The 24,110-nt window shown below is 40.6% G+C and overlaps 4 protein-coding genes across 7 annotated transcripts; all 4 read left to right on the top strand.

The window, feature by feature from the left end:
- The first annotated feature begins 127 nt into the window (after positions 1-127).
- Positions 128-12,037, top strand: LOC120745258 (mothers against decapentaplegic homolog 2). Of its 4 annotated transcripts, none has more exons than XM_040049976.1 (11): positions 128-317; positions 2,276-2,690; positions 3,876-3,965; positions 4,176-4,369; positions 4,489-4,623; positions 4,735-4,797; positions 6,296-6,349; positions 6,866-7,078; positions 7,218-7,355; positions 7,780-7,924; positions 9,722-12,037. In XM_040049976.1, exons 2-11 carry the CDS (start codon positions 2,455-2,457, stop codon positions 9,843-9,845), a joined length of 1,392 nt encoding a protein of 463 aa, XP_039905910.1. In that variant the 5' UTR covers positions 128-317; positions 2,276-2,454; the 3' UTR covers positions 9,846-12,037. The 4 variants fall into 4 exon arrangements, with proteins under 4 accessions (XP_039905910.1, XP_039905907.1, XP_039905908.1 ...); XM_040049973.1 differs by having other exon boundaries at positions 4,735-4,809; positions 9,722-9,845; XM_040049974.1 differs by lacking the exon at positions 128-317 and adding an exon at positions 345-1,083 and having other exon boundaries at positions 4,735-4,809; positions 9,722-9,845.
- Positions 12,038-13,050: 1,013 nt separating this feature from the next.
- LOC120745264 (immediate early response 3-interacting protein 1-like) lies at positions 13,051-14,138 on the top strand. Its single transcript, XM_040049983.1, has 3 exons — positions 13,051-13,209; positions 13,472-13,573; positions 13,680-14,138. Exons 1-3 carry the CDS (start codon positions 13,119-13,121, stop codon positions 13,733-13,735), a joined length of 249 nt encoding a protein of 82 aa, XP_039905917.1. The 5' UTR covers positions 13,051-13,118; the 3' UTR covers positions 13,736-14,138.
- Positions 14,139-14,165: 27 nt separating this feature from the next.
- Positions 14,166-17,382, top strand: si:ch211-12e13.1. Its single transcript, XM_040049978.1, has 5 exons — positions 14,166-14,508; positions 14,598-14,761; positions 15,961-16,203; positions 16,315-16,512; positions 16,613-17,382. Exons 1-5 carry the CDS (start codon positions 14,273-14,275, stop codon positions 16,801-16,803), a joined length of 1,032 nt encoding a protein of 343 aa, XP_039905912.1. The 5' UTR covers positions 14,166-14,272; the 3' UTR covers positions 16,804-17,382.
- A 774-nt stretch (positions 17,383-18,156) lies between these two features.
- si:ch211-12e13.12 (paralemmin-2) lies at positions 18,157-24,092 on the top strand. Its single transcript, XM_040050118.1, has one exon. It carries the CDS (start codon positions 22,501-22,503, stop codon positions 23,164-23,166), a length of 666 nt encoding a protein of 221 aa, XP_039906052.1. The 5' UTR covers positions 18,157-22,500; the 3' UTR covers positions 23,167-24,092.
- The last annotated feature ends 18 nt before the right edge of the window (positions 24,093-24,110 follow it).

Genomic DNA, 24,110 nt, shown 5'->3' with positions numbered 1-24,110 from the left:
ATAAACACATGCTGTCAAATAAACAAAGAAGATTGTCAAGGACAAGAGCCAGTATTCAGTTACGTCTTCGTCCGATCCTCCAATCACGTTTTTGATAGGTGGGCCTAATCGCTTGCCCGTAGCCAACAGGTTTGTTGTGTTGTTCCGGTCTAGCTAACATAGCTAACTAGCTTGTGTAGCATTGGTGGCAAGTTGAGAAGAGCCTTGTCAAAATTAGCTGCAGTACAGCAGCGTTCATGTATTTTTATGTCACCAAGGCGTTTAGAGAGGCGCACATCTCTTCCTTGGAAACTGGAAGCTGGAATTTTCAGACTGGGGTAATTATTGGAACGTTTAGAGCGGCTTTCTTGACTTTGAAGCGTGTTGTTTTGTGTGGGAGATGTAGCTCCGTTAGCCAGCGGGAGACAGGGCTCAGTTTGGAAGAGTTCGTCCAAGATGCTAGCTCATTTTACTGTGTTTGAGTAAAAGACACAGAGAACGGGTAGCTTTATTCAACTGATAGACTACATTGTGTATACCCTTATGGTGACATTTTGTGAGATTGGATAAATTGTGTCTTATCTGTATTTGACTGCCTGATGGTAGGTAGAAAAGTAGCGCGACTTGACTGTTGCGCATAGGAGGCTGTTTCGTGGATCACAACAAAAGGATTTTTGGTAACAAGCTGGCAGCTAGCTTGCTTAAGCTAACGTTAGCTGCCTTAGCTAGATTATGAATTCTCCGTAAACTACCTATGGTTTATTGAATTTCATTATCTGTGGCTTTTATTTGCATTTCGCTCTTTGCTTGATTTATTACAGAAATTCACAAGCTAGCTCTGATAAACTGATTTGGTGGTGACTTGATCCAGGCAGGGCCCCTATCAGGCAGCTAGCAACCGGCCTTCCAAAGCCAGTCAGTGTTAGCACTAACTGGCTGTCACAAAATGCTCTCACATTGATTTGATATGATTCACAGCGCCCTTTAACAGTTTGTCGTGCTAGTTTCTGGGCACGGAAGAGACACACCCGGTCTGCTAACTTCATTGTTTTGCAAGCTAAATAGTTGAGGTGCCAGGCAGTGTTTGTGACTAGCTAACATCAGGTGGGCATTTCTTTACTTCACACAAGAGTCAGTGCTGCTGACAAAACAGTCCTGCTTATTTCTTTTTGAAGTAACCGTGTCTAGTACAATAGTGTGCAAAAGGCTTGAGCCCGCCCTCATTTCTTAACATTTTGCTTTTGTTTTTTGAGTGGTTTTGAACAGTAGTTCTCCGAGCTTTCTGAGGGTGTTTCAAAGGTTTTCTTTGGATATTGGCTCCCTTTTCACTCATTTTTAGCCTAGACCCTGTCCCGTTGTTTGTTAAACCATTCTCACTGACCTATGACTCATTCATACATATTTGTATCTTAAGTGATGCCTAAAGTGTATCTTTAGGCAGCCTCATAACACAACTTGTTCCCATTCCTTTAGTTAAATATTTGAGAAATGCAAAAGATGACTTGCCAGCATAAACTAGTATTAAGTAGAAATAGCTGTGGTGTGCCACATTACACAAGAACTGGACTGGAAATCAGTGGCAACAGGGTTTTATGGAGTGGTGAATTCAAATTCGAATTTTTTTTGTTTATATCAATAAATACAGATATGGCATATTGGTGAGCACCTACAGCAATTTGTAAAACATGGTGGAGGCTCTGTCATGGCTTGGGGCTACATTTCCAGTAGCAGTGTTTGGTATCTTGTCAAAACCGGTGAAATGACAGGCATTAAAAAGTACCATCAAGAGCAAATCTGACTGGTTGCTGCTTAATTTTACAACATGACAGTGATCCCAAACACACTGCCAGTGCAGTAAAACCATTTCTGGTTATAAAAACACACAGTGGAGCAAAGTCAGTCATGGACTGGCTTCCACAGATCCTTGACTTCAGCATTATTGAACAAGCATAGGATCATCTTGAGAGAGAACAGAACAAAAGGCAGACAAAATCCAAAGAATACCATCAAATGTCCTTCGGGAATCCTAGAGAATTATTCCCGAAAAATACTTAAAGACCCTAAAGGTTTTTGCCTTATAAACTGTATTTCATTTCTGTTTATGTTTGCACACATTTTAGTTAATCGCTACACTTATTTCCCAGTTTCCTAGAAAAAGTATAAAGACATGAAGAGTATCTCAAGACTTTAGCGTTTCACTGTATATGCCTGCCTGTTATTTTTATAAGCTTAAATGCTGTTGCTTTTCTGTAGTTTTTTTTGTAATGATGTACTTTGTGTATGCCTCTCTCCCAAGGTGTCCGTCTCTTCTGAGTTTACACTGCTAGCGGTGGAGTTCATCCTGTGACTCAGTGGTCAGTAGAGGGGCTCCTGAGAGCAAGGACCTGAAACTGTAGCTCCCAGTCCCCTCTTGTCTGTGTGTGAGAGAAAACTTGTATTAAGTCCTGTGGAGACTCCTGGCTTGTCCAGCTTAAGATGTCCTCCATATTGCCATTCACCCCTCCTGTGGTGAAGAGGCTTTTGGGCTGGAAGAAATCAACTAGCAGCCCGGGAGGAGCGGGCGGCGCAGAGCAGAACGGACAAGAGGAGAAATGGTGCGAGAAGGCCGTGAAGAGCTTAGTGAAGAAGCTGAAGAAGACGGGTCAGCTAGATGAGCTCGAGAAGGCCATCACCACACAGAACTGTAACACAAAGTGTGTTACCATCCCCAGGTACAATAATACTGCTGATTGTTGGTGATTCTGCTTTTTCATGTTTCTGTGACTAAAAGCTTTTATTATATTTGCTGTTAGACAGTTTGCATTAGTCCCATGGGAGAGAAACTCTGAAAGCTCAGTTGATGTGGATCTTTGTCAGCCAGCCTTCATGACCCAGACTTGCATTCAGTGGGAACACCGTGTTAACAGACATCTTTCAATGATGTTCCACCAAGTACCACATCAAATGTTTGGATGTCTATAGATAACTGTTTTTTTTTATCTCCTGAGAGTTGTTCTAGGACATTTAGGTTTTAGTGATAGAGTGACTGGCTCAGTGTGAATGAAATGGTATCTACGTCAGCTAAAAGTAATGTCATTCAAGCAGCTGTACTTATACTGGTTTGTTTTATAGCGTTTAGTGACTTTGATAGGTGTCACGTTGACATTAGGTTGCAATCATGCAGTTTCCTGCAGTAGAAATTGCTAATAACACAACTTGATATTATGAGCTAAAAGTTTCTGGGGTAAGTGGACTAAAATGGATTTCCAGCTTTGTCTTGAGCCAGACGACTCCAACTTTAAATGTCAGTTTAGAGATCCCACTGCAATCACAAAGTCTAATGCATGTTGTTGTGTATTTTTAGCTTATAATGCGTAGCATCTGTTATTGTCCTGTTATTCAGAAGCAACTACTCTCCATTTGTCTTAATTTCACATTTTTCTGTCCATTTTCTTGTCAGTGTTTTGAGAATGGAAAGGTTTTTTCTTCTTTTTCTTTTTTGCCAAGGTTGCCACCCCCACCCCTTCTCTTGTGCCATTGTGTGTCTTCAGTGTTTGTTTGAATGTCTCCAGATAAGTTCTGACATAAACAATCATAGTGAAAGAGTTATTTTCAGTGTTTGATACAATGCCACAATGTGAAGAATGCCCTTTGTCTCACTCATTGTGCATGCTAGCAAATTCCATGTTTGGGTTTTGCTTTTTTTTTTCTCTCCCTTGATTCGGTTGAAAAAGGCTTCTCTTATTTGAAGTTCCCATCTTTCATTTTCAGAGCTGAAATTTGATGTCTTTCTTTTGCCATGAGACTCCAATAAAAGAGGCCTTTTAGTGTTTACATACCCATACTGATATTTCTGAATGAGTCATGTCCCATGTTTATCATTTGTTTTTTGTTTTTGTTGTTTTCTCTGTGTGCAGCAATTGCTCTGAAATATGGGGACTGAGTACACCAAATACGATAGAACAGTGGGATACATCAGGCCTTTACAACTACCCTGACCAAACCAGGTGACTATCTCAACTATTGTGTATACAACTTTGATGTGGGAGAGTTGTCATCATAGTGTTGGAGGTGACGGTTGCTGAGAACATCCTTGTTTCTCGTCAATCCATCTCCATTACCTCTCCTACCTGGCCATATTATGTATCACTCCTCCCCCTCTACCTCCCCTGTGTTCTGCCCCTCTCACCACCGTCTCCTGTTTGCTGTTCAATCAGATCCTTGGACGGCCGTCTCCAGGTCTCCCACAGGAAGGGCCTTCCCCATGTTATCTACTGCCGTTTGTGGCGATGGCCAGACCTTCACAGCCACCACGAGCTGCGTGCCATTGAGGCCTGTGAGTATGCCTTTCACCTCAAGAAGGACGAAGTCTGCATCAACCCTTACCACTACCAGAGGGTGGAGACCCCAGGTGAGCCAAATCGTGCCATTTGAATGTGAGAAGTTGTAATGAATGGTGAGCGGCAACATTTTAAAGCCATTTTTCTAAATATGTAAATCTCTTCTGGTAATTTTTCCCCAACACTTTAGTGCTGCCTCCTGTTCTCGTGCCAAGACACTCAGAAATCCTGCCAGAACTGCCACCTCTAGATGACTACACTCATTCCATACCTGAGAACACAAATTTTCCAACAGGAATCGAACCTCCAAACAACTATATACCAGGTGAGTTTGCTTCTTGTATTTACATCATGTCGGGAAAGAAAATGTGATTTGAGAGAAGACATGCTTTCAAGATTTGTTCAAGATCACTTTTTTTTGTGTGTGTTTCAACAGAAACACCTCCACCAGGCTACATCAGTGAGGATGGGGAGGCCAGTGATCAGCAGATGAATCAAAGTATGGACACAGGTACCCTAGACTAGTGGTCCTCCTTCCTTTCCTGTCTGTCTCACATCACTAGTCAGATGAGTCGCAATAGCTGCAGGTTATACCTGAATGCAGGTTGGAAGGTTGGTGCTTCGATCCCCGCCTGCTCCAGTTTGCATGTCAGAGTATCCTTGGATAAGATACTGAACTCCGATGCGTTCATTGGAGTGTGAATGTTAGATTGAAAAAGCTTGCTTCTATGTATGGGTAAATGAATGAGGCACGTTGTATAGTGTGCTTTGAATGTTCAGGTAGAGTGGAAAGGTTCTATATAAGGACCAGTCACCAGTTCAGTTACCATATATAACTTGTTTGAGTGATTTAAGTTGATAACTGAAGGTACTGAGTTTTGATTGATGATTATAATATTTTCTTAAGATCATTTTTGGGCATTTTTGCCTCTATTGGATGGTAGAGCAGTGAAGATGGACAAGAAAGTAGGGAGAGCGAGAGAAGAAGAAGACATGCAGTAAAGGGCGATAGGTCAGACTCTACCTGTGCTGCTGCACTTCCATGTGTCACGTAGTCACCTGATCTACCTGGTGATTATTTGTCATCATGGATTAGTACCAATGACATCTGTCCATCAAAGCTCATCCTAGATCAAGTATGCTCATAGTAACACATAGTTTTAGATTGTTGCGTCAAGAGATTACAGTCTTATTCACTTACTGGTTCAAAGGTGAGTTTTTGACTGTACCACGCACTGGCCTTATCAGGCCACTAAAGTGAGAGCTTGGTGTCATTCAGACATGGGTATGTATATACAACACAGGAAGGCATGAATAAGAACAGTTTTAAAGCTGCTGTTATTGTCAGACACACTGTAGCACCTTGCATCAATCTGTCAGTGCTTGTTCTTTATTGAAAGTGTCTTGATTCAGTCCTCCACCTTGATTCTAACTCTTGTGCTTCCCCCTCTGTTTTACCTCAGAGGGTTAAATGTGTCGTATCCTTCAATTTCTTAAAGAGGGTGGCAGGGACAAAATCCAGATTGAATCTTTTTAGATTTTTTTTTTTTCCCCACAGAAACATGAGCAAACATGAGAAAAGCATTTAAAGTTTAAAGTCACAGAAGTTAAATGTTTTATTTTGTAAGATTCTATAGCAGCGCTCGGTGTCTTGTTATGGAAATGGATGTAAGAATAAAGTAGCTTGGTGTGCTGTTAATGATAACCTCAACTGCAGCAGCGAGCTACTTACTGTTTTATAACTAATCCATTTCACCCTTAGTGCAGTGAAAGAAGCTGTAGCTCAAACTTTATCTTCTCATCTAGAAGATGTACAGATCGAGTGTTATGGCAACAGTAGACAGCATCTCTTCTGTTCACTGTAAAGCAAGCAGATGAGTTTTATGGTATCCTTTTGGCTTTTCTTTGCAAGACAGCCACCAGGTTCATTATAAGATATAATCCACCTTTTTGCATTTTAATGCATCCACACCCATGACTTCTTGTTTTCTGGTTAGGTTCTCCAGCAGAGCTCTCCCCCAGCACTCTGTCTCCTGTCAATCACAGCATGGGTAAGTGTTGTTTTTAACTCAAACAAATTGTGTAACTGAATATGTTAAATCTGACAGAATGGAAGGGAACCATGTGAAAAAAATTAAATTAAATTTGTTATTTAAAAAAAAACACAAAAACAAGTGTTTAGCTTATAAAGAACAGGATACATTTTTATTCAGTTATTTGGTGTTTTTTGGCATCGCTCTATGTACAACTGATAATGAAGATTAAAAAAAAACCCAGCATGATGAATTAACAAGTATGTGTTTGCATACATGAGTGAAGCGAACAAGTGCCGCAGACTTGGCAAAACCTACACATAGGGCGGGGATTTTGCTGGTAATCACAATAATGGTAATAAATTAGTGAGGTGGTGGTTTTGGATGGGTCTTGTGGTTGCCTGTCAGTAGGAAAGCAGACACATCTGTGCATACACAGAGAAAACTTTTCAGTGCTGGTCTTTGCTCTTCTTTCAGTGCAGAAATGCTCTGTGATTCTTTCGTAACTGATGTGTAGTTTTGCCTCTCCTGCAGACCTGCAACCAGTGACTTACTCGGAGCCGGCCTTCTGGTGCTCTATAGCGTACTATGAGCTGAACCAGCGCGTCGGGGAGACGTTTCACGCCTCTCAGCCCTCACTGACAGTGGATGGATTCACAGATCCATCAAACTCTGAACGCTTCTGCCTCGGCCTGCTGTCTAATGTTAACAGGAATGCCACTGTAGAGATGACCCGAAGGCACATAGGTATGGCACAGCTCAGTATGTGTTAGGAGTGTATAACTGTGTGTAGGAAACCTGTTGCACTTTCAGCCTTCAAAATTACTTTCTTTACATTCACACGATTCAGCATGTCTGAATAACTGGGTTCTATCTGTGTTTACAGGAAGAGGAGTTCGACTCTACTATATTGGGGGGGAAGTATTTGCTGAGTGCTTGAGTGATAGCGCCATCTTTGTCCAGAGTCCAAACTGCAACCAGCGGTATGGTTGGCATCCAGCAACAGTGTGTAAAATTCCTCCAGGTGAGATGCTTAAGAAAAAATACGATGATAAAAGTTTCTCTCTCTCTCTCTTAAAATTGTGTAGCATCCTGCTTTAAGGTGAAAATGGAAATTACACTCCCATTGTCTCCGCTTCCATAGCAACCTTTCATATCACCTCTGAAAGTCCACTTCTCTGCAATGCACTCAGAATGCTAATTCACAGTATATCAGAATAAAAAGATTTTAAAGGAGTTCTGTGGGAAAAGAGGAATTTAAAAACTTGCTAAATTAATCAAATCACTAACTGGTGAAGGCCAGCAGAATCATCACATAAGGTCTGTGTAATTAATAATTATCCACAGCAAAAACAATAACAGACCACTTCCAACCAAAGTCTCATTGTGATTCATCTTTTACCACCAGCGAAAACCGACGGCCCTGTTTTTTCTCTTTGTCCTTTCAGGTTGTAACCTAAAAATCTTTAACAACCAGGAATTTGCAGCTTTGCTGGCTCAGTCAGTCAACCAGGGCTTTGAGGCCGTCTACCAACTCACCAGGATGTGCACTATCCGCATGAGCTTTGTCAAAGGCTGGGGAGCTGAGTACAGGTGAACACTGGTCCAGAAACTGTGGAAATCATGGGATGTAGTCATACTTAATATGTGGAAATTTGATTTGAAACGTTAACAGTTAATCTTAGTGGAGCCTTGTACGCTGAACTTTAGTTGCACCCTATGGTCCTTTGTGGGCCTTATTACTGCAGAGTCATGGAGTAAACGTTTTTCTTCCTCGCTATCAGTTTTGTTCCTAGTGAACTTAATGACTTGACTAATTGATTAATTTATTAGTCAAGCTTGAGGGGACAAATAACAAAGACCAAACAGAGCGTTCATAGAACAGCCGACAATGAGCCCAAGTTAAAGAGTCCAAACTGAGTTTATTCACAGAGCACTTTAGAAAACAGCATAGTTGCCCAAAGTGCTTTCTAATTCAATAGCAATAAAATATAAAACCACATAGTAAACAAAAAGTAATAATGGTAAGCTCCATAAAATAAGGGTTAAGTTATTTGTGTACAAATATTGTGTGTTAAAGAGTCATTTCAAACTCATTAATATCCTTTATACCGCAAAGAGCTACACAATTCAGCAGCACTTAAACTACTGAGGGATTTTATGCATTGCTTTACAGCTTCGACACACACTGGATGCAAGAAATGATTCTTCTATAACAAAATAACTGCAGGACTGAGCTGGTTCATGGGGCAGGAGGGCAGCTTTTTAACAGCTTAGAGCCAATCACATACAGGATGTGGACCGGCCGCTAACAGGCATTGTACGACTAATTAGTGATGAAAAGTTTAACCAGTTATTTCTGTTACTGATTAACAAAGGTGGCAAAGAGGGCTGTTCGATATAACGATATGTATCGGATGATGATATAAAAACATCTATCGTTTCATTTTACGCTGTCGTTTGTTTCGTGGTGTCGCAAAATAAACTGTTTACGGCGATATTTTTTCATTGTTTTGATGGTCACTGTAGTGGCTATATTAATTTCTTAAAGTTCTCTCTTTCTCTTATATTTAATATAACCACACTACGGACGGACAAGCGGCTGTTTTTATGCGTTGTCATTAGCAACAACGACGGTAAAACCATCGCGTGTCCGCTTGTTTATTTTCCACATAAACCTTTCACAATAAAGCTCAAGATCCTGTTGAGACTTTTCAAAATAAACTGAATCACGTGAAAGAGGATGCAGAGTATTTACGGATGAAAAGCAACAAAGAGCCGTCAGGCGCTAAAAAATAAACCTTAGACTCAAACGTTAGAACAGGCTTTTCCCCGCAGCACGCCGTGTAATAAATACTCACAAAGAAAACGGCGGCTGTTACAACTTATGTCTAAAAATGTATAGCTTCATGCATCGGTTAAAACACTTGACTCCAGGTACATGACGCGCAGCTGGAAACACGTCACGCAAGAATTTACAGAAAATGTTAAAATTTTGTGATTTATATCGTTATCGGGACGATAGATGTCTTATATCGGGATATGAGATTTTGGTGATATCGCACAGCCCTAGTGGCAAATGTTGTTTGTTTTTTTTTGTTTTTTTTTTTGTTTTGTTTTGATGCATACAGTTTGAGCCATTATTAGTGACATCAGCTAATAATGACCTGAACTATTTCCATCACATGGGATGCAAATGGTCCAGGTTATTCCAGGGATGTGTGATCAGATTTTCAAGTAGTTTTTAAGAATTTCAAGTAGAGAGCTGCAAACCGCAACATCCTCTTCCTGTAGAAGAAGTTGTAGAAATGGGTGCTTGACTTAACAAAGCTCATCATAAAGCATCATAAGTCACATGTCGTGAAACATGAAATTATCTTTATTTTCCAGGCGGCAGACTGTCACAAGCACTCCTTGCTGGATCGAGCTGCATTTGAACGGGCCCTTGCAGTGGCTGGACAAAGTTCTGACCCAGATGGGTTCCCCATCCGCACGCTGCTCCAGTATGTCCTAAAATAGCCCCTCCCCCTCAAAAAAGCCCATTATAAAGCTCATTAAATTCTAAACATGTGAGTCCTTTCATTTAAAAAAAGGAAATCCCACAGATTGATTTTTCTGTGACATACTTCATAGTATTTGTGGCCCAGTTCCACATCCCTCTTTTAACTTCACATACACACACAGATACAGACTTTTGAGTAAAACAACAACAACAAAAATTGGCACTTTGTTACCCCTCTATGTCATGCACCTTGTTAAAACTGTTTTCCCAAAACCTTAATATTAGATCTATTTGTGGTACAAATAAAATGTATATTGGTTTTTAGTCTGGGAGGTAGAGGAGATACCAAAAATATCTGTGAATAGTTTCTCAGTATTTGAAGATTGCTTGTATGAGTAACATGATTTTGTTTTTTTTTTAAAGCCTACCCCAAACATTGTTAACATAAGTTTACTTTTCTCTGGGAAACTCTGCCCCGTCTCTTGCCAGGGGGAGGTGACTTAGTGAAGAAATGATGGCCTTGGTGGCCGTTCCCCTCGAGGAAACGCCACGGTGTTTTTGTTTTGTTTTTGTTAAAAAGTGATTTGATTGTCTTTGCCAGAACACCCCTTCCTCACACACACACACGCACACACATACACCTCAGTTTTTGTTTTTTTTATTTTATTTTAGTTTTATTTTAAGTCTTGATGGGTGTCGTTATAAGACATTCCTCGTAATGGAGAAAAGAGTGTTGGTTGAATAAATATTTCAAAAACGAAGTGCTAACTCAGTCTGACAAGAGTTTATGATTTTTGTCATTATATGGCACTCTTATGTGTCCTTGGCTTAGTCTAGTTACATCCCCCACTTGAACAGCCTGGTATGGAAGCTGAAGAGGTGGTGGGCCAGGCTTTGCAGGGTGCACTGGGCAGGGACCAGAGAATATCAGCTGTTAATCAAAAAGCTTCTTGTTTTTTTGACAGACACTGGGAGTCCTGGGACTCTCCAAGGTGAAGTAGAGAGCGGTTCACTGGGAGAATTTGAAGGTTTCAATGAATGAATTCATTCTGTTTTTAGCCTATATCCCCATTGTTTTGCTACTTTTGTATTCTCATGTATTTTTATATATAAATATACTTAAAATTTCTGTCGTCCACTTTTTATTAAAATAATATTATAAAGACCACAGTTGTTTCCAAAGTGACATGGAGGGCATGGATCATTCCTTCATATATTTTTTTTTTTCTCTCCCTCAAAACTTTCTAAGCAGCTCTTTGTCTTGGTTTAAGGAAAAAAAACATCACTGCCACACATGATGTGCAGCCTGTATCTACCCTTTTTTCTCTTCTGAAAAAATCTGGTGCATTTAAAGTACACTAAAACAGCAACAGATTTGCCTGAAATCAACTTTTCTGTAATGGTTTGAATGATTCCAGTGGCATGTAAAACTTTGTAATGGCCATTTGTTCATTCAGCTCAGCCGTTCAGTTCATTCAATTTTATTTTATTTTTTTCCCGCCCCCTTTCATTTTTGGAAAAAACACACATGACCTCTTGTAGCCTTCTGGTGCTTACGGCAGGCAGGTTAAGATGAACCAGATATAATTGGCTTTCAAAATGTTACAGGAACGTCGGAAGGAGAGTGTTTATTTTCTCCTGTGAGAGGAGCGAATGTGCCTGCACACTGGGACATTCTGTGTTAGTGTTTGTATCGTACTTGTTCTGTCTATAAAATACAGTATGTACAACAAGACTTTATGGCTTCAACTCATTTTGTGGCTGTTGCGAGTTTAACATGTCCCCGCCCCCAAAATATGTTTACCATATGGCAGTAGTGATTGTACTTTAAGTGCACCTAGTGAAGTTTGGATTTGGGGAACTGAACCAAGTGTTAGGGTCCGGTGTTACATTGTTTTGACTTTGGCCTACAACATATGAATGTGGAAAAAAAAATTGCATTACAAAAACTGATGTGGACCAGACATGCATATACATATATACATAACAGTAGTACAGTATGTGTGTATTTAACAGTAATCTTTTTGCAAAGCAGTCAGTACAGTAGATGTGGCAGTTGTTTTACCAGTAGAGGGCGGTATTGATAGAGCAGTTCTTTTTCTCTTTTGTTTTTTCCTTTTTTTTTTCTCTGACCATAAGCTTCTCAGGCGTGCGCATATTATGCAGACTTCATAAAACACTAATAAAGATTTTTATTCTCATGATTCAGCCTCTTGTGTTTCTTAAATCGAGGAGTTGAGAGAATTTGTACAACACTGATTTTTATCTCCAAGGTCCTGCTATTTGAATCGTCAAATTCAAGTAGAGATTACTAAAGGCAGCTGATGACATTTTCATCAAAGGCAGCTTGTGGAAAGTGGTACATTTCCGTAAGTAACACTCAAATACAAATTGGAGCTGTGCAGCATATAGAGCTAAGTTTGTATGTTCAGGTTATACATGGGGGGAAAAATAAATTCCACCATTAAATATGTATTTTTTTTAAACACATTACATGCCTTACGAAGTTATCCACCATGCCAGCCGTGGCATGACCATCAATAATGACACCATAATAACATCATGAGATATTACAGGAGGAAACATCCTGCATAAAGTGGTGTTTTGAGGCTATGTTGCACATAATGCTCGTCAAACAAGGCTGTGGGAAGTAGGGATATTGCAGCAGCCCTTACCTGCCAACTGCCACGGTTTTTTGTTTGTTTTTCAGGGGTGGTGGCACTATGGCATCCTCAATATCAAGACATTTCCCAAGGCTCTGTCAAACAGCAATTATTAAACGTTTAGCTCTTGGTTATACATTTGCATCTTGTTTTGGTCAAGTTTTATATGAGTGAGGGGCAGATTGTGAAAAGCTAACTGCAATTCACTTTTTGTACTTGAAAAGCCAGATTTCAGAAAGAGGCCTTGTTCTCAGCTGCCTGTATATTGAGGGAGTTTGGCTTTATGGCTTTCTGTCAGACAAGCTTCTAAAAATAAATTTAACAGAAATAGTCTTCTCCTGACCCTAACCAAACTGTGAGTAAACGCTACAAAAATATAAAAGAAAAATTTCTCACAAATGCCCAAGAGGCAAATATCTACCAGTAGTTGTGGGGCACGTCAGAAGTTGTTGCTTGAAGACAGATGGAGTCCTTCCGTAGCAGTTCTTACGGGAGGGTTCTGGATTGGACGCGCCCCGCCCACTCCCTAAGCCCGACGACCAATCAAAGCAGAGCGGCCTCCGGATGTAAATAGTGCCAGCTACAGCTAACATATAGCTAGCTAGCTACTTGTCGAGACAAGATGGCATTTACCTTATACTCTCTTATACAAGCAGCTATTCTGTGCATCAATGCTGTCGCTGTACTACACGAAGAAAGATTTCTAAGTAAAAGTAAGTGTCTGTAATTCAGATATTAGGCTCTCAAGAGGTCATGCATAGAATTGGCCCAGCATTTAAGCTGGCTAATGCTAAAGGGCTAGTCAAATAGAACAATTTAAATGGCAAAAGTTTGTGATTTCGCTTTGTTTAAAGTTGCTACACCACCTTCTATCCATTTGACAGGAAGACTTTATGTTGTTCGTCTATGTTTACATTTTGTACTTTTAATTCCCACTCTACTTAATACAAATCCGTTCGTTTTAACCATCTTCAGTTGGCTGGGGAGTGGATCAAAGTGTCGGGGGATTTGGTGATGAACCAGGCATCAAAGTCCAGCTAATGAATCTTATCCGCTCCGTCAGGACAGTCATGAGAGGTGGGTTTCCACTTTATCACACACTCAGTATTCTTCAGACAGAGTGACTTGGATCATTTTAACTTCTCTTGACTCAGACCATGTCATGTTTTATTTTCCCCTGCAGTGCCGCTGATCGCAGTGAATTCAGTCTGCATTGTGCTGCTGCTTCTATTTGGGTGAAGAAGTTTAAAAGCGGGGACGGGACAGATGAGTCAGGACATCTCCGTCACCTCAGGAACCACTGAAGAAGACACAATGTCCCCTTCAGCCTGGATATGAATGTTCTCTTTGTATATTTCTATACATGAGTTGTTGGATGGTTTTGTTTTGTTTTTTTTGTTAAGCTCTCTTTGCAGCCAATAAGAGTGACATCTCCCTTTCGTTTTGGAAAAATAAATAACGAATTGCTGAATAGTTTGAACTTTTCAGACAGTAAGCAAAAATAAATATTTTTACACTGTACTAGTAAATTGGTGAGAGGAGCCGACTATGAAACAGCTGTAATTTATACTCTGAAAAATATGTAAAATAATTGTGGAATAAGTGATTGTGCATCGACAGTAAAGATTTTTTAAAAACGTCACCGAGTGCGAGTTTCATTGCTGATGAGCCGAAAGCGCACTGTTTGTCCCAGGGCGCTTGCCGTACTGTTGCATGCACTTGGAGCTCACCTTGCTAAGCGGTGTCTGTGAGCCTACATGGATATTATAATCGATAATGGGGAATGCGCAGAGTTACATTGTGGCCTCACTGTCTGTATGTTCCGTGTATTTAGTTTACGTTCACGTTTACTGCGCTCACAAGCTGCTGAAAACAACCGAACTGCATAGCGACAAACTTCCGAGTGATGCGTATGTTTACATGAAATACCTGAGCAGAAGAGTGACCCGGAGAGCAGGCTGCTTATACGGTACAGAGAAACAAGAAGCTGGTTATACAGTGGTCAGCTGCAGGTGAGTGCGGCCTAACGTTTTACGCATGCATTTGAACTGTAAAATAGCTGGGAGTAGGTCCTCTTTGAGTTGGTGTATGTGTCTCTAAGGGTGGAGGATGCTCTGTTGCGGAGGTTCTGCAGTGCTGCAGGTTATGGTTGGGATTATCCAGACAGTGAATACAGAGACATCCCGCTGTGCTTCCTGGAGTTTCTCTGCGGCAGACCTCTCCTTATGTTGTTAACTCATGAAAACTTCAGGCTCAGCCCAGCAGGTAAGACATAGATAACATAAGACACACATTTATAGCGCTTCTTCAGGGAATGATAAAGTATTATGATTCTATGACACGGCGTCTTTAACCGGACTGATTCTTTTGCTGATATCTCAACTCAGTGGAAACTTGATGGGTACATTTTATTGCCAAAATTGCTTTGATTTCAATATTTGATTGTTGTACAAAATACTACATCAAAACTCTGTGGCTACATTTAAAAGTAGTGATCCCAAGTGGGCCGTACTGTGGGATCATCACCCACAAGAGAAGTTGTAATGGTCGTGTGCGATGTTTGATCCCTGGTTGCTGAGGCTGGCTATTGGGGCATATAACATCACCTCTCTGGTGGGGAAGGATGCTGAGCTTAGGTGAGAGGTTGGGAGATCTTTCCTAGATATAGTCAGTCTCACCTCACCGCAGTCTGCTGGACAGGGGCTGGAGTTTGTACCAATCCGGAGTTGCCCTCGGTGAGAGGCAGCAGGCAGAGGTGGGTATTCAACCCCGATTCACTACCCAGTTGAACTACAGTTCAGAGTACCCAGCCTTCTTGGGGTGCTGGAGAGTGTCCCTACAGTGATGAATTGCTCCAGGGATCTGCTGAAGATCAGTGTCAAGATGGGGCCAGGTGATCAGTGCAGAAGGTGGCACACAATCTGGACTTGGTGCCTTCCTGGTCTTTTGTCCCGTGAAGAGTTGACTCTTTCTTCAGGTGGTAGAAAATGTATGGACAGATGGATTTCAAACAAATAGCGAAGGCACCAGTATTGCAGGCTCAAATGAGTTTCACTAGAAAACAAACCAGCTAATGCAAGAACCCCACAAGTGCCATTTTAATTTGCTGAAGACATACTCACCTTGGAAAACCACAAAAAGTATCTATTTATCCATTTATTTCACTTTGCTCACAAAAGCAGTCAGTCACAAGTAAAAGCAAATTCAAATTTACTGGAAAACACAAGGACAGGAATGAAAACTAACCATTTTTACAAAGCTTGACTTAGTGCACTGACTACATTGTTTACCAAAAAAGGTGTTTTTCCCAGTAAAAAAAAACTTTAATATTTAAATGTTTTTAGTCCATCATTTGAAATTACATATTTACTTTTTTAAGTGATTTCAATCTTCATCATTTTATGTGTACTTCAGGTTTTAAAAGAAAATTATCCAACTTTGAGTGTTTTAAATGTTTTTTTTAGGTCTTGTCCATGTGCGTCAGAGTTTAAAAACCTTTCAGCCAATCGATGAGCTGAAGAAGGGTCCATTCACCCTGCGGGTGCAAGTCCTGGGGTACCAGCCGACTGATCTAGGGGTGGAGGTGGACATCTGTCTGTCTGCTACTTCCCGCTCCAGATGCGTAGTGTGGGAGAGCATCCTGACACTGCTTTCCGAAAACAAGCTTCACAAAGCCATCAGATGTTCACCTAAGAATGAAAATGAGAGTGAGTAGTGTCACGGTGGTTTCCCTTCAGAATATTTGTGCTTTTAAAGCGACGGCACACTTAGAGCTTTAACTCACCTGATCACCATGACTTTGATCTTTGTTCTGGCAGGTGAGAAAGATGAGCCAGCACCGGACACTCTGAAGCAGGTGGAGCTCAAAGTTCCCTGGACTCCTGACCTGAAGTGTACATGGAGTTTTCCATGTAAGCTCCTCTCTCTGCCGGCCAGGCTCTTTAGATTCACACCTCACAGAGTACCGAGTCTCTGGATGTTCTCTGTCTGCTTGGCTGAAATTGAAAAGCACAAAGGTAATGCGATTTATCAGACGATAACAGTATTAATTATCACTATGAAGGATGGCTTTGTCCTGTTCTAGGGTGTCAGCTAGCTGCTCTGTTTTGCCAACAGGGGTTAAAGTGATCACAGCTCCCATCACCGTCACTGCCCAGTTTAAGGAGCCTCTGCTGGTTCCAGGAAAGGTGACGGTCAGTTTTTGGGAGGCACCGGAAAATAAGCATCAGTCCCAAAGCCTCTACTTTCAGATGCAGCAACACAGAGGGGGCAAAGCTCACCTGGTGGGACTGATTTCTAGGTGTTGATGATTAACAAAGAATGTTGTTATTTGTTGTTCAGATTTTCACTGTTAACAGTTTGACTGTCAGTAGATTGGCAGGTTAGTCAACTGAATTCTGTTTTCTTACCCCTCCCAATTCAAGTGCATAATCTCAGCTACGGTGGCTGTTATAGAACAAAAAGTTTTAGTCACCTAAGAGAGATCAAAACCATTACATTTAGCCAGCTGCTGCTGGCTGGCGTGTTTCTACTACTGTTTGTGTAAAATGAATATATTTTTGTACACAGTATTTTTGAATATGTTGAATAATGTCAAACTTTTCTGAACTTTTCTGTCATAAGCGCTGCTGTTTTTTGCTGCTGTTAGTCTGCCAGCTGCTCTTGTTAGCTGCTTTGAAGTAGATTCAGACACTTGGCGAATTAACTCTCAGATGATGTGAGAATATAATCAAGCTGTTTATCAGAGGGAATGCTGGTTTCAAGGATACTTGATCCTATCGTTAGCTGGTATCGAGTTAGCTCATAACCAGCTGTTTTCGTTTAGTCTGCTCATTGTCGGCTGTTCAGAGGAGAGTTGTGTGTCTAATAAATGAGGAATAAATGAGCACGCTTGTGGATGTTTTCATTCTGTTCTGACTAAATATTACTTATATACTATATTACCATTCAGTGCTTACCAGTAAGCAGATAAGGTGTTTCCAGGTATTTCCTTGTGAGTAATAATATCATTAATTGTATCTCCGATCAGTTAAAGCAGACCTTCCCAAAGTGTGGAGCCCGCGCCCTAGGGGGGGCGCAGAGTCATTGCAGGGGGGGGGTGCTTGGACACTGCTAGCACGGGGCGCCCACACAAACGCAAAGCAGGAGATGAAGCATCACTGAATATGTTTCCAAACCAACTTCATTCTAAGCCAAAGACTAGAAAATATGGTGAAGCATATCTGCCCTTTGGTTTCACCTGCACAAATGCCGAGGTAGGTCTCCCCTGCAGAATTGGTTTTCCCTTCATCGGGAGCAGCGCTGGGCTGTTCAAATCACGGACAAACAGTATCCCACAGTTGTTTATGTTTTTAAACCCATTTTGCACAGAGAGGCATTTTTGAAAAATGTATTGATAACAATGTTGAATATTATTACACAGGAAAAAAACAACTACATGTAAAATAGTTACACTGTGAGGCCTCTGCCTTTCTAAATAGAGGGACAGTAACTGCGTGTGTGTAAGCGTGTAAAACCTGAAGATAGTCAGATTAACAGTATTTTGTCTCTATCTGCCATTCTGCAATTCATCTCATGTAAACAATAACGTGGCGCACAGCGTGACGTGAATAAAGGCACATACCTTTGACGTTGCGTGAGGAACTCTGTATTCCTCGTCCACACGTAAACGCAAAAAAGGAGTTTTAAAAAATCTCCGTTTTACGTGGACGAAACAGCTGCGTTTTCAAAAATACCCGCGCAGGTGTGGACGTAGCGTTAAAGAGTTAGATTATTTCCTTACTACCTGTAAATTATTGCAGATTACTTGTATTTGCTTAATTGTTTACTAAATGTTTGAGGTGTGAAATAAACCGCAATGGTGCAAAATATGGGTGTGTGTGGTTGGAGGATGTGTTTGTGCGTGCGTGCGTGCGTGCACCCGCGCGGGGGGCGCGAACATTTTTCTTGTAAAACAAAGGGGGGCCTAGCAAAAAACATTTGGGAACCACTGAATTAAAGTGTCCCATTAAACCATGGCAGCATGCACAATGTCAGGACCCTGAGGCTAAAGCAGCTAAATGGTATTCAGGCATCGTTTGATTTATTCATGTGCTTTTCCCTTTGTGACAAGTCAAAATGTCTCAAAAAGCTAAAGAGCAGCTGCTCTCTCAGACAATAAGAGTAAGAACAGAGAGTAGAAAGCACTGGTTTTCTAATTTAGAGCTGAGGTGCACAGTTCCCGTGCACAACCGCCTCTGACCTAAAAACCTGCTGGAAAATAAGAAATCACTTGTGAAAGATCAGACGCAGTTTCAACATTAAGTGTCCTCTGCATCAGTGCACCTGGTGCTTTAACACATGACTCTGGTGCATTCCTCGGGGTTTGCTGCAAATATTCTTGCATTCCTTGTTTGAGCTTTATTTAGTTTACACCAAATTGTTGTCAAACATAATCTTAAAGACTGTTTTTCCTTCAACATAAGAAATACATTTTCTGACACGTGGCATCTCCTTTGAGCCTTCTCTTTTGCTGAAAAAAATAAAGTAATCCCCAGTTTAGTTATTATTGTAAGGTCACAGTCTTAATTTTAAAGATTTTTTTGAAAGGGGTGTGATGTTTGCTTGTTTGTTTGTTTGTTTGTTTTACTTCACAATATTTGTTGAATAGCTGAAAAGTTTAAATTCAAAGATTTGTCACAATATTTAACACTGAGACTTAGAGCCTGTATTATATATTAGAAAACGTTCAGTGCATGGGATTGAAAAAAGTGGCGTTTTAAAAGGACAAAATCAGGACAAGTGTCTGTTGTAGTTCTGCGTAAACAAGAATTCAGGAAGGGACTGCAGGTATAATCTGACTTCACTGCCAGGTCCAGTAAAAGTTAGCGCCCTGCTGGTTTTATCTTATCGCAGGTTGGATAGTTAACACATATGAATGAGAAAACAATATTTATGCAGTCACTGATCAAAAGGATTAGTTTGACTTCATCCAAATTATTATCACTATTATCATTTTGGTAAATAAAACTAAAATATAAAAAAATGTTTTTAGAGCTATTAAGGGATCGGGGTAGATTAAACAACATAAGAAGTTATTGAGTTGCACATTTTTAGCTCGTTTGTCTGTTTTGCAATCAGGGTAAAAAAATCAGTTTGCAGGCAGGAAATAGATTTGAGAGCAAAGTTACAGATGGGACTAAAGAAAATGATTTTTTTTAATCCTTTTGTAAATGTTTAACTTTAGATTGACATTTTGATTTTAATTAAAAACTAGCTGAAAAGAGCCTGTATTCACTGTATAAGCGGTGTCTATTTTAATGTTGTTATTATTAACTGTCTGCGCATAAGCACGTTAGCATATTCTCCAAAATGGCAAATAATGTGCAATAAATTAACCTTTCTTCATTTCCTTGTTTTGGGTGGTGTTTGCCTTTTTGCTATTTCTAATTTAATGAAAACTCAAAAGTCAACTCTGGGTGGTTAACATGTGAAGCAGAATCAATATAAAGGTCAATCCATTAGAAAATCACAAAGTTTAAAATAAGAGACGCTCTGGTGTGAGTGCTTCGAGTCTGTGCCTGCCTCTGTGCAGCTACAGCTGTGAGCAGTTGTAGTGGATACGATGAGGGGAGGGCGTGTGTGAAGGATTTCTTGTTTGTAGACCACAAGGAATACTCTGCAAGCAGGAGACATCAGTTTTGCCAGCGGCACAGCAGAGCAGGAGGAAGCCTGCTTGATCATCCCATCTATGCCATGTGATTTTCCTTACATCGACCCGGGGAAGAGTTCAGGCTTAAAAAGCTTAAGGTAAAGGCATGTTTTTATTAAATTGATGTGTATTTTTGCAGAAATGTGGATGTTCATTGTTGCATCAGTTGTGTGTTTGATGTGTAAAGGACAGTTTTAAGTAATGTTAGCATTCAGATAGCCATCATCATACATTAAGTGTACTCTATACTGCCCAACATTTTTAAAAAGTCAACTCTGTGATATTAAATTATTGTCCATTTTCTCCTGGCTGTGCCACATAGTTCCTCCTCCCAGAGATAAAGCTTCTCCCAGGCTGCTCGTACTCACTGCTGAGACAAAAGGAGTCGCCAGCCATGTGAAGCTAAAGCCATAAACCAATGAAAGTGTTTAAAACATTATCTATTTTTCATCTGTTCTTGTTCTTGCTCAGTCACCTCTACAAACTGGAGCATTCCCACTCCAACATGTACACTGCAGATATTATTCATTTATAGAGTCCCAATTCTGTCTTGCAGGAGTCAGTCAAGTGTAAGAGGGTCAGTTTGTAAAGCTCCTGTGCAGAGTGCAGTGCATTTAGCACACAGAGCTATAAATCCTCTAGAAAAGTCTTTCAATACAGTTTCCAGTGTGCATATTTATTGCATATTCCCATTTGCATTTGTTTGCGCTTGTCCTTTCTTTAAAACGGGACTAAAGCTTGAAGATTTGCCCACTGACACGAATCTGTCAGCATTCCACACCCATAAGTAGGATGGCAGATTTCCAGGATGTTCTGATGAGCAGTGCCTTTATCACTTCATCTGAAATGTTTCTGTGTGGCAGCAGGGGAGGAGGAAGGTGTGTTTGAAAGAGATCAAACACTCACTTTCCTTGGTTTGTTAAAGCACTTTTGAGGCCTTCATCTGTCTCCACCTTCACAGAGCCGGTCCTTCGGGAATTCAGGTTATTTTTGCTTCCTTTAAAAGTAACGACTTCTTTTATTTATTCAGAGAGGCCAGCGCATAAAACAAGTTCACTATTTGTTGCCCCAGTTACACTGTTAGCGAAACACTGTACTATAATGTAACTGCATGATGTAGTCAGTTTGTAATTGTGCATTAATAATTCAAAAAGTAAATAAATAAAGTAGGGGTAAATTTTGTTGACCTCAAATCATGTAGCAGCACCTTTATTCAGACCTTAGTAATAACTAGATATGTGACACCAGCCATGGTTTCTTGACTATTTTATTCAAGGTCAACTTTGACCGTGGGCACTAACAGTGAAGGTCAAGGTCAAATGTTTAGCCAGTCTAGATAGACAACATTAAAAATGATATCTTTAAAACTGTGGTCACTGGACCGATAACGAACAGACAGACAGACAAACAAATGGAAACGATTACATACATAGGGTTTAATTATCATTTTAATATACATGATGCAAACATATGCTTATTTTGCACCATCAGTGTCCATGTTGGTCATGATGCCAGTTTGTTTGAGGAGTTTGGATCATTTCTGTGGGAAGCAGTTCGAGTCAGGTGATGCTCTGCACATCACTGTTTCCTGTGATGGATCTTCACAGACCCTCAGACGTCAGAGGGCCAGTAATTTTGTAGTGCCATGTTCTTGACACTTTCTTGACATTGGCATCAATTAATTTCTTTGGTGGAAATTCATCAGATTCATACAGTTGTATTACAGCTAAAAGATAAAATACCCGTCCAGGTGAACAAAGACTTTTTTTTTGTTTTTATACAGATTTCATGAGTCTTAAAAGACTAGAAAAGAATGAACACAATATACATAAAATAATGATACAATTCAGGGCACAAACCCCAGTTTTCTGGGTGAAAGGTATTTGGCCTCCTAAACTGAACTGTATTGCTTTTTCTAGAATCTGCAAAGAAAAAACAATTTTCCCGTTACATACAATGCAGACTCATAAAATCAATAAGCTTCCCTCCAAAAGCAGGGATGTCATAATTTAATCATTTAGACCATTTTGTTTACTATGTAGTAGTAATCTTAAAATGATTATATTAGTATTTATTGTTTGCTAAATATTCTCATATTGTTAAAGAAAAAGGAAGGCCTATTTACTGGATTATTCTATATTGTTTTGGGCTCACAAAATAAACCAGCCCCAGGTGTCTGTTGTTGTGAGCTGGTGTTACATAAATAATATTGAACTGAGTCTTGCAGTCGTCCTCAGTGAACAGACTACAGTTTCTAAGGTCAGAGACTAACCTCCAGTTTTTTGTTTGGTCTCAGTGTGAAAGGCAGATTTACATGAAGAAGCAAGGAAAAGGAAACACTGCCAGCATCCCCATTTCTTCCCCAACAGGGAGCAGCAGTGTGCAGGTCTACCATGACTATGAGAAGGTGGCCTTCAAGATGCATTCTGGAAATGGTCATGCTGCAGAAAACAGTTCTCATCCCAGGAGAGACCAGCTCTCCAGCCGAGCTAGTGCCAACGTTCCAGACATCAACTCCATCAGCCACGAAGAAAAGCGCAGCACGAAAGACGAGATTGGCCACAGGAGCTTCATAAGGACGATGGAGTCAAGCAGCCAGGGCTACTCGGGGCCAGAAGACAACTCAACAGACCCACATGAGACCCTGACAGAGACTTCAACTCTGACTTTTGTGGATGGACGCAGTACGGAGGAGTCAGCAGAGAGCCGCAGTCTCCACGGAGTGGGGATGGTTTATCTCAAGGAGTTTGTGCTCATAGATGATGATGAAGACGGGGACATGTCGCTAAGAGAGAAAACAGTGACAGACGTGTCCTTGATGGATGGAAAAGCTGCAGACCTGGTGTGCAGCAGGCTTTTGTCCACCTCCAGCGGTTCAGTGTCAGAGTACAAGGAAACATCTGCTCCTGACGCGCCTCCTCCTGAGGAGCCTGAAGCTGCACATGAAAAGAAAAGCTGCTGTTTGTGCACACTTTTATGACCCTTCAGGATCTCACAGCTTTGTGTCCATCATATGAACTGTGACACTGTCTGTGATAGAAACCTGAGCAGTCACTCGTGGTATGGGAAGCAGAAGAAGATTACATTCCTGACATGCTTTTTTAGCAACCAGCAAAACATGTTCATGTTCAAACATCAACCACTAATGTGTTTCAGTCAAACTGCTTTTTCATTTATAAATATGAAATGTAGGAAACAGTATGGTGCATTTGATAAAAGTTACAGTAAGAACGATTTGATACATGCATGTTTCTGCAATAAATGGCTGGTTCTTGAAATATCAGGTGCTAACAAAAAATATAAGAAATTTCAGTATTAAAATGTCCCGCCTACTTATATTACTAATGTCCCAGTGTCATTTTGTCCATTTGAGATAACGCCACCTTTAATAATTGTAACAGCAGTGCACAAAGATCACAATGACTGATCATGCAGAGAAAGTCTTAGGTTTAGGTTGCCCTGGATCCTGTTTTACAAATAGATCCTCTTTTTAACTGCATTGTTCCCTCACCATAAAATATGTTGGCGCAATGGTTCAGTGCTCATCAACAGCTGGCGTAGGCAAAAATAACTGAGTGCCACCTGAGTGTTATTTTTATTTGGAAGGAATATGTGAAACACATTTGTCAGAACTCAAAGATACAAACTGTGTGTTTCTTTAAGATACAACCCTTTTTTCCTTACATGCACTGTGTCCATGAACTTCTCTGGCTATTACACTACGTTTTTATGTGTGATAATGCAGGAGCCAGTGCATTCTGATCTGCTGTTTTTATTCAGCAGCTACCTGAAAGCACAAGGTATGCATGATGTCCAGTTGTGCTACTCTCACACCAGAACGGAGCTAGTGAGTGGTTACTTTCTGCTCTTGATGTGATTTATAGTGAGAGCCTGACTGATACAAACTTAAACGATCTCTAAAGA

This window comes from Simochromis diagramma, unplaced genomic scaffold (genome assembly GCF_900408965.1).
Source record: "Simochromis diagramma unplaced genomic scaffold, fSimDia1.1 OVJJ01000159.1, whole genome shotgun sequence".
In the NCBI taxonomy this organism is placed as follows: domain Eukaryota; kingdom Metazoa; phylum Chordata; class Actinopteri; order Cichliformes; family Cichlidae; genus Simochromis; species Simochromis diagramma.
This window is presented reverse-complemented; position numbering and strand designations above follow the sequence as displayed.

What these genes read in the sequence shown, in the direction of transcription:
- si:ch211-12e13.12 (XM_040050118.1), top strand. Translation starts at nt 22,501, where the DNA reads ATGAAGAAGCAAGGAAAAGGAAACACTGCCAGCATCCCCATTTCTTCC.
- si:ch211-12e13.1 (XM_040049978.1), top strand. Translation starts at nt 14,273, where the DNA reads ATGGGGAATGCGCAGAGTTACATTGTGGCCTCACTGTCTGTATGTTCC. An exon ending in CTTCAGGCTCAGCCCAGCAG is followed by an intron (nt 14,762 to 15,960) that starts GTAAGACATAGA and finishes TGTTTTTTTTAG; the next exon opens with GTCTTGTCCATGTGCGTCAG. An exon ending in ACCTAAGAATGAAAATGAGA is followed by an intron (nt 16,204 to 16,314) that starts GTGAGTAGTGTC and finishes TTGTTCTGGCAG; the next exon opens with GTGAGAAAGATGAGCCAGCA.
- LOC120745258 (XM_040049975.1), top strand. Translation starts at nt 2,455, where the DNA reads ATGTCCTCCATATTGCCATTCACCCCTCCTGTGGTGAAGAGGCTTTTG. An exon ending in AAGTGTGTTACCATCCCCAG is followed by an intron (nt 2,691 to 3,875) that starts GTACAATAATAC and finishes CTCTGTGTGCAG; the next exon opens with CAATTGCTCTGAAATATGGG. An exon ending in AACTACCCTGACCAAACCAG is followed by an intron (nt 3,966 to 4,175) that starts GTGACTATCTCA and finishes CTGTTCAATCAG; the next exon opens with ATCCTTGGACGGCCGTCTCC.
- LOC120745264 (XM_040049983.1), top strand. Translation starts at nt 13,119, where the DNA reads ATGGCATTTACCTTATACTCTCTTATACAAGCAGCTATTCTGTGCATC. An exon ending in AGAAAGATTTCTAAGTAAAA is followed by an intron (nt 13,210 to 13,471) that starts GTAAGTGTCTGT and finishes AACCATCTTCAG; the next exon opens with TTGGCTGGGGAGTGGATCAA. An exon ending in CGTCAGGACAGTCATGAGAG is followed by an intron (nt 13,574 to 13,679) that starts GTGGGTTTCCAC and finishes TTTCCCCTGCAG; the next exon opens with TGCCGCTGATCGCAGTGAAT.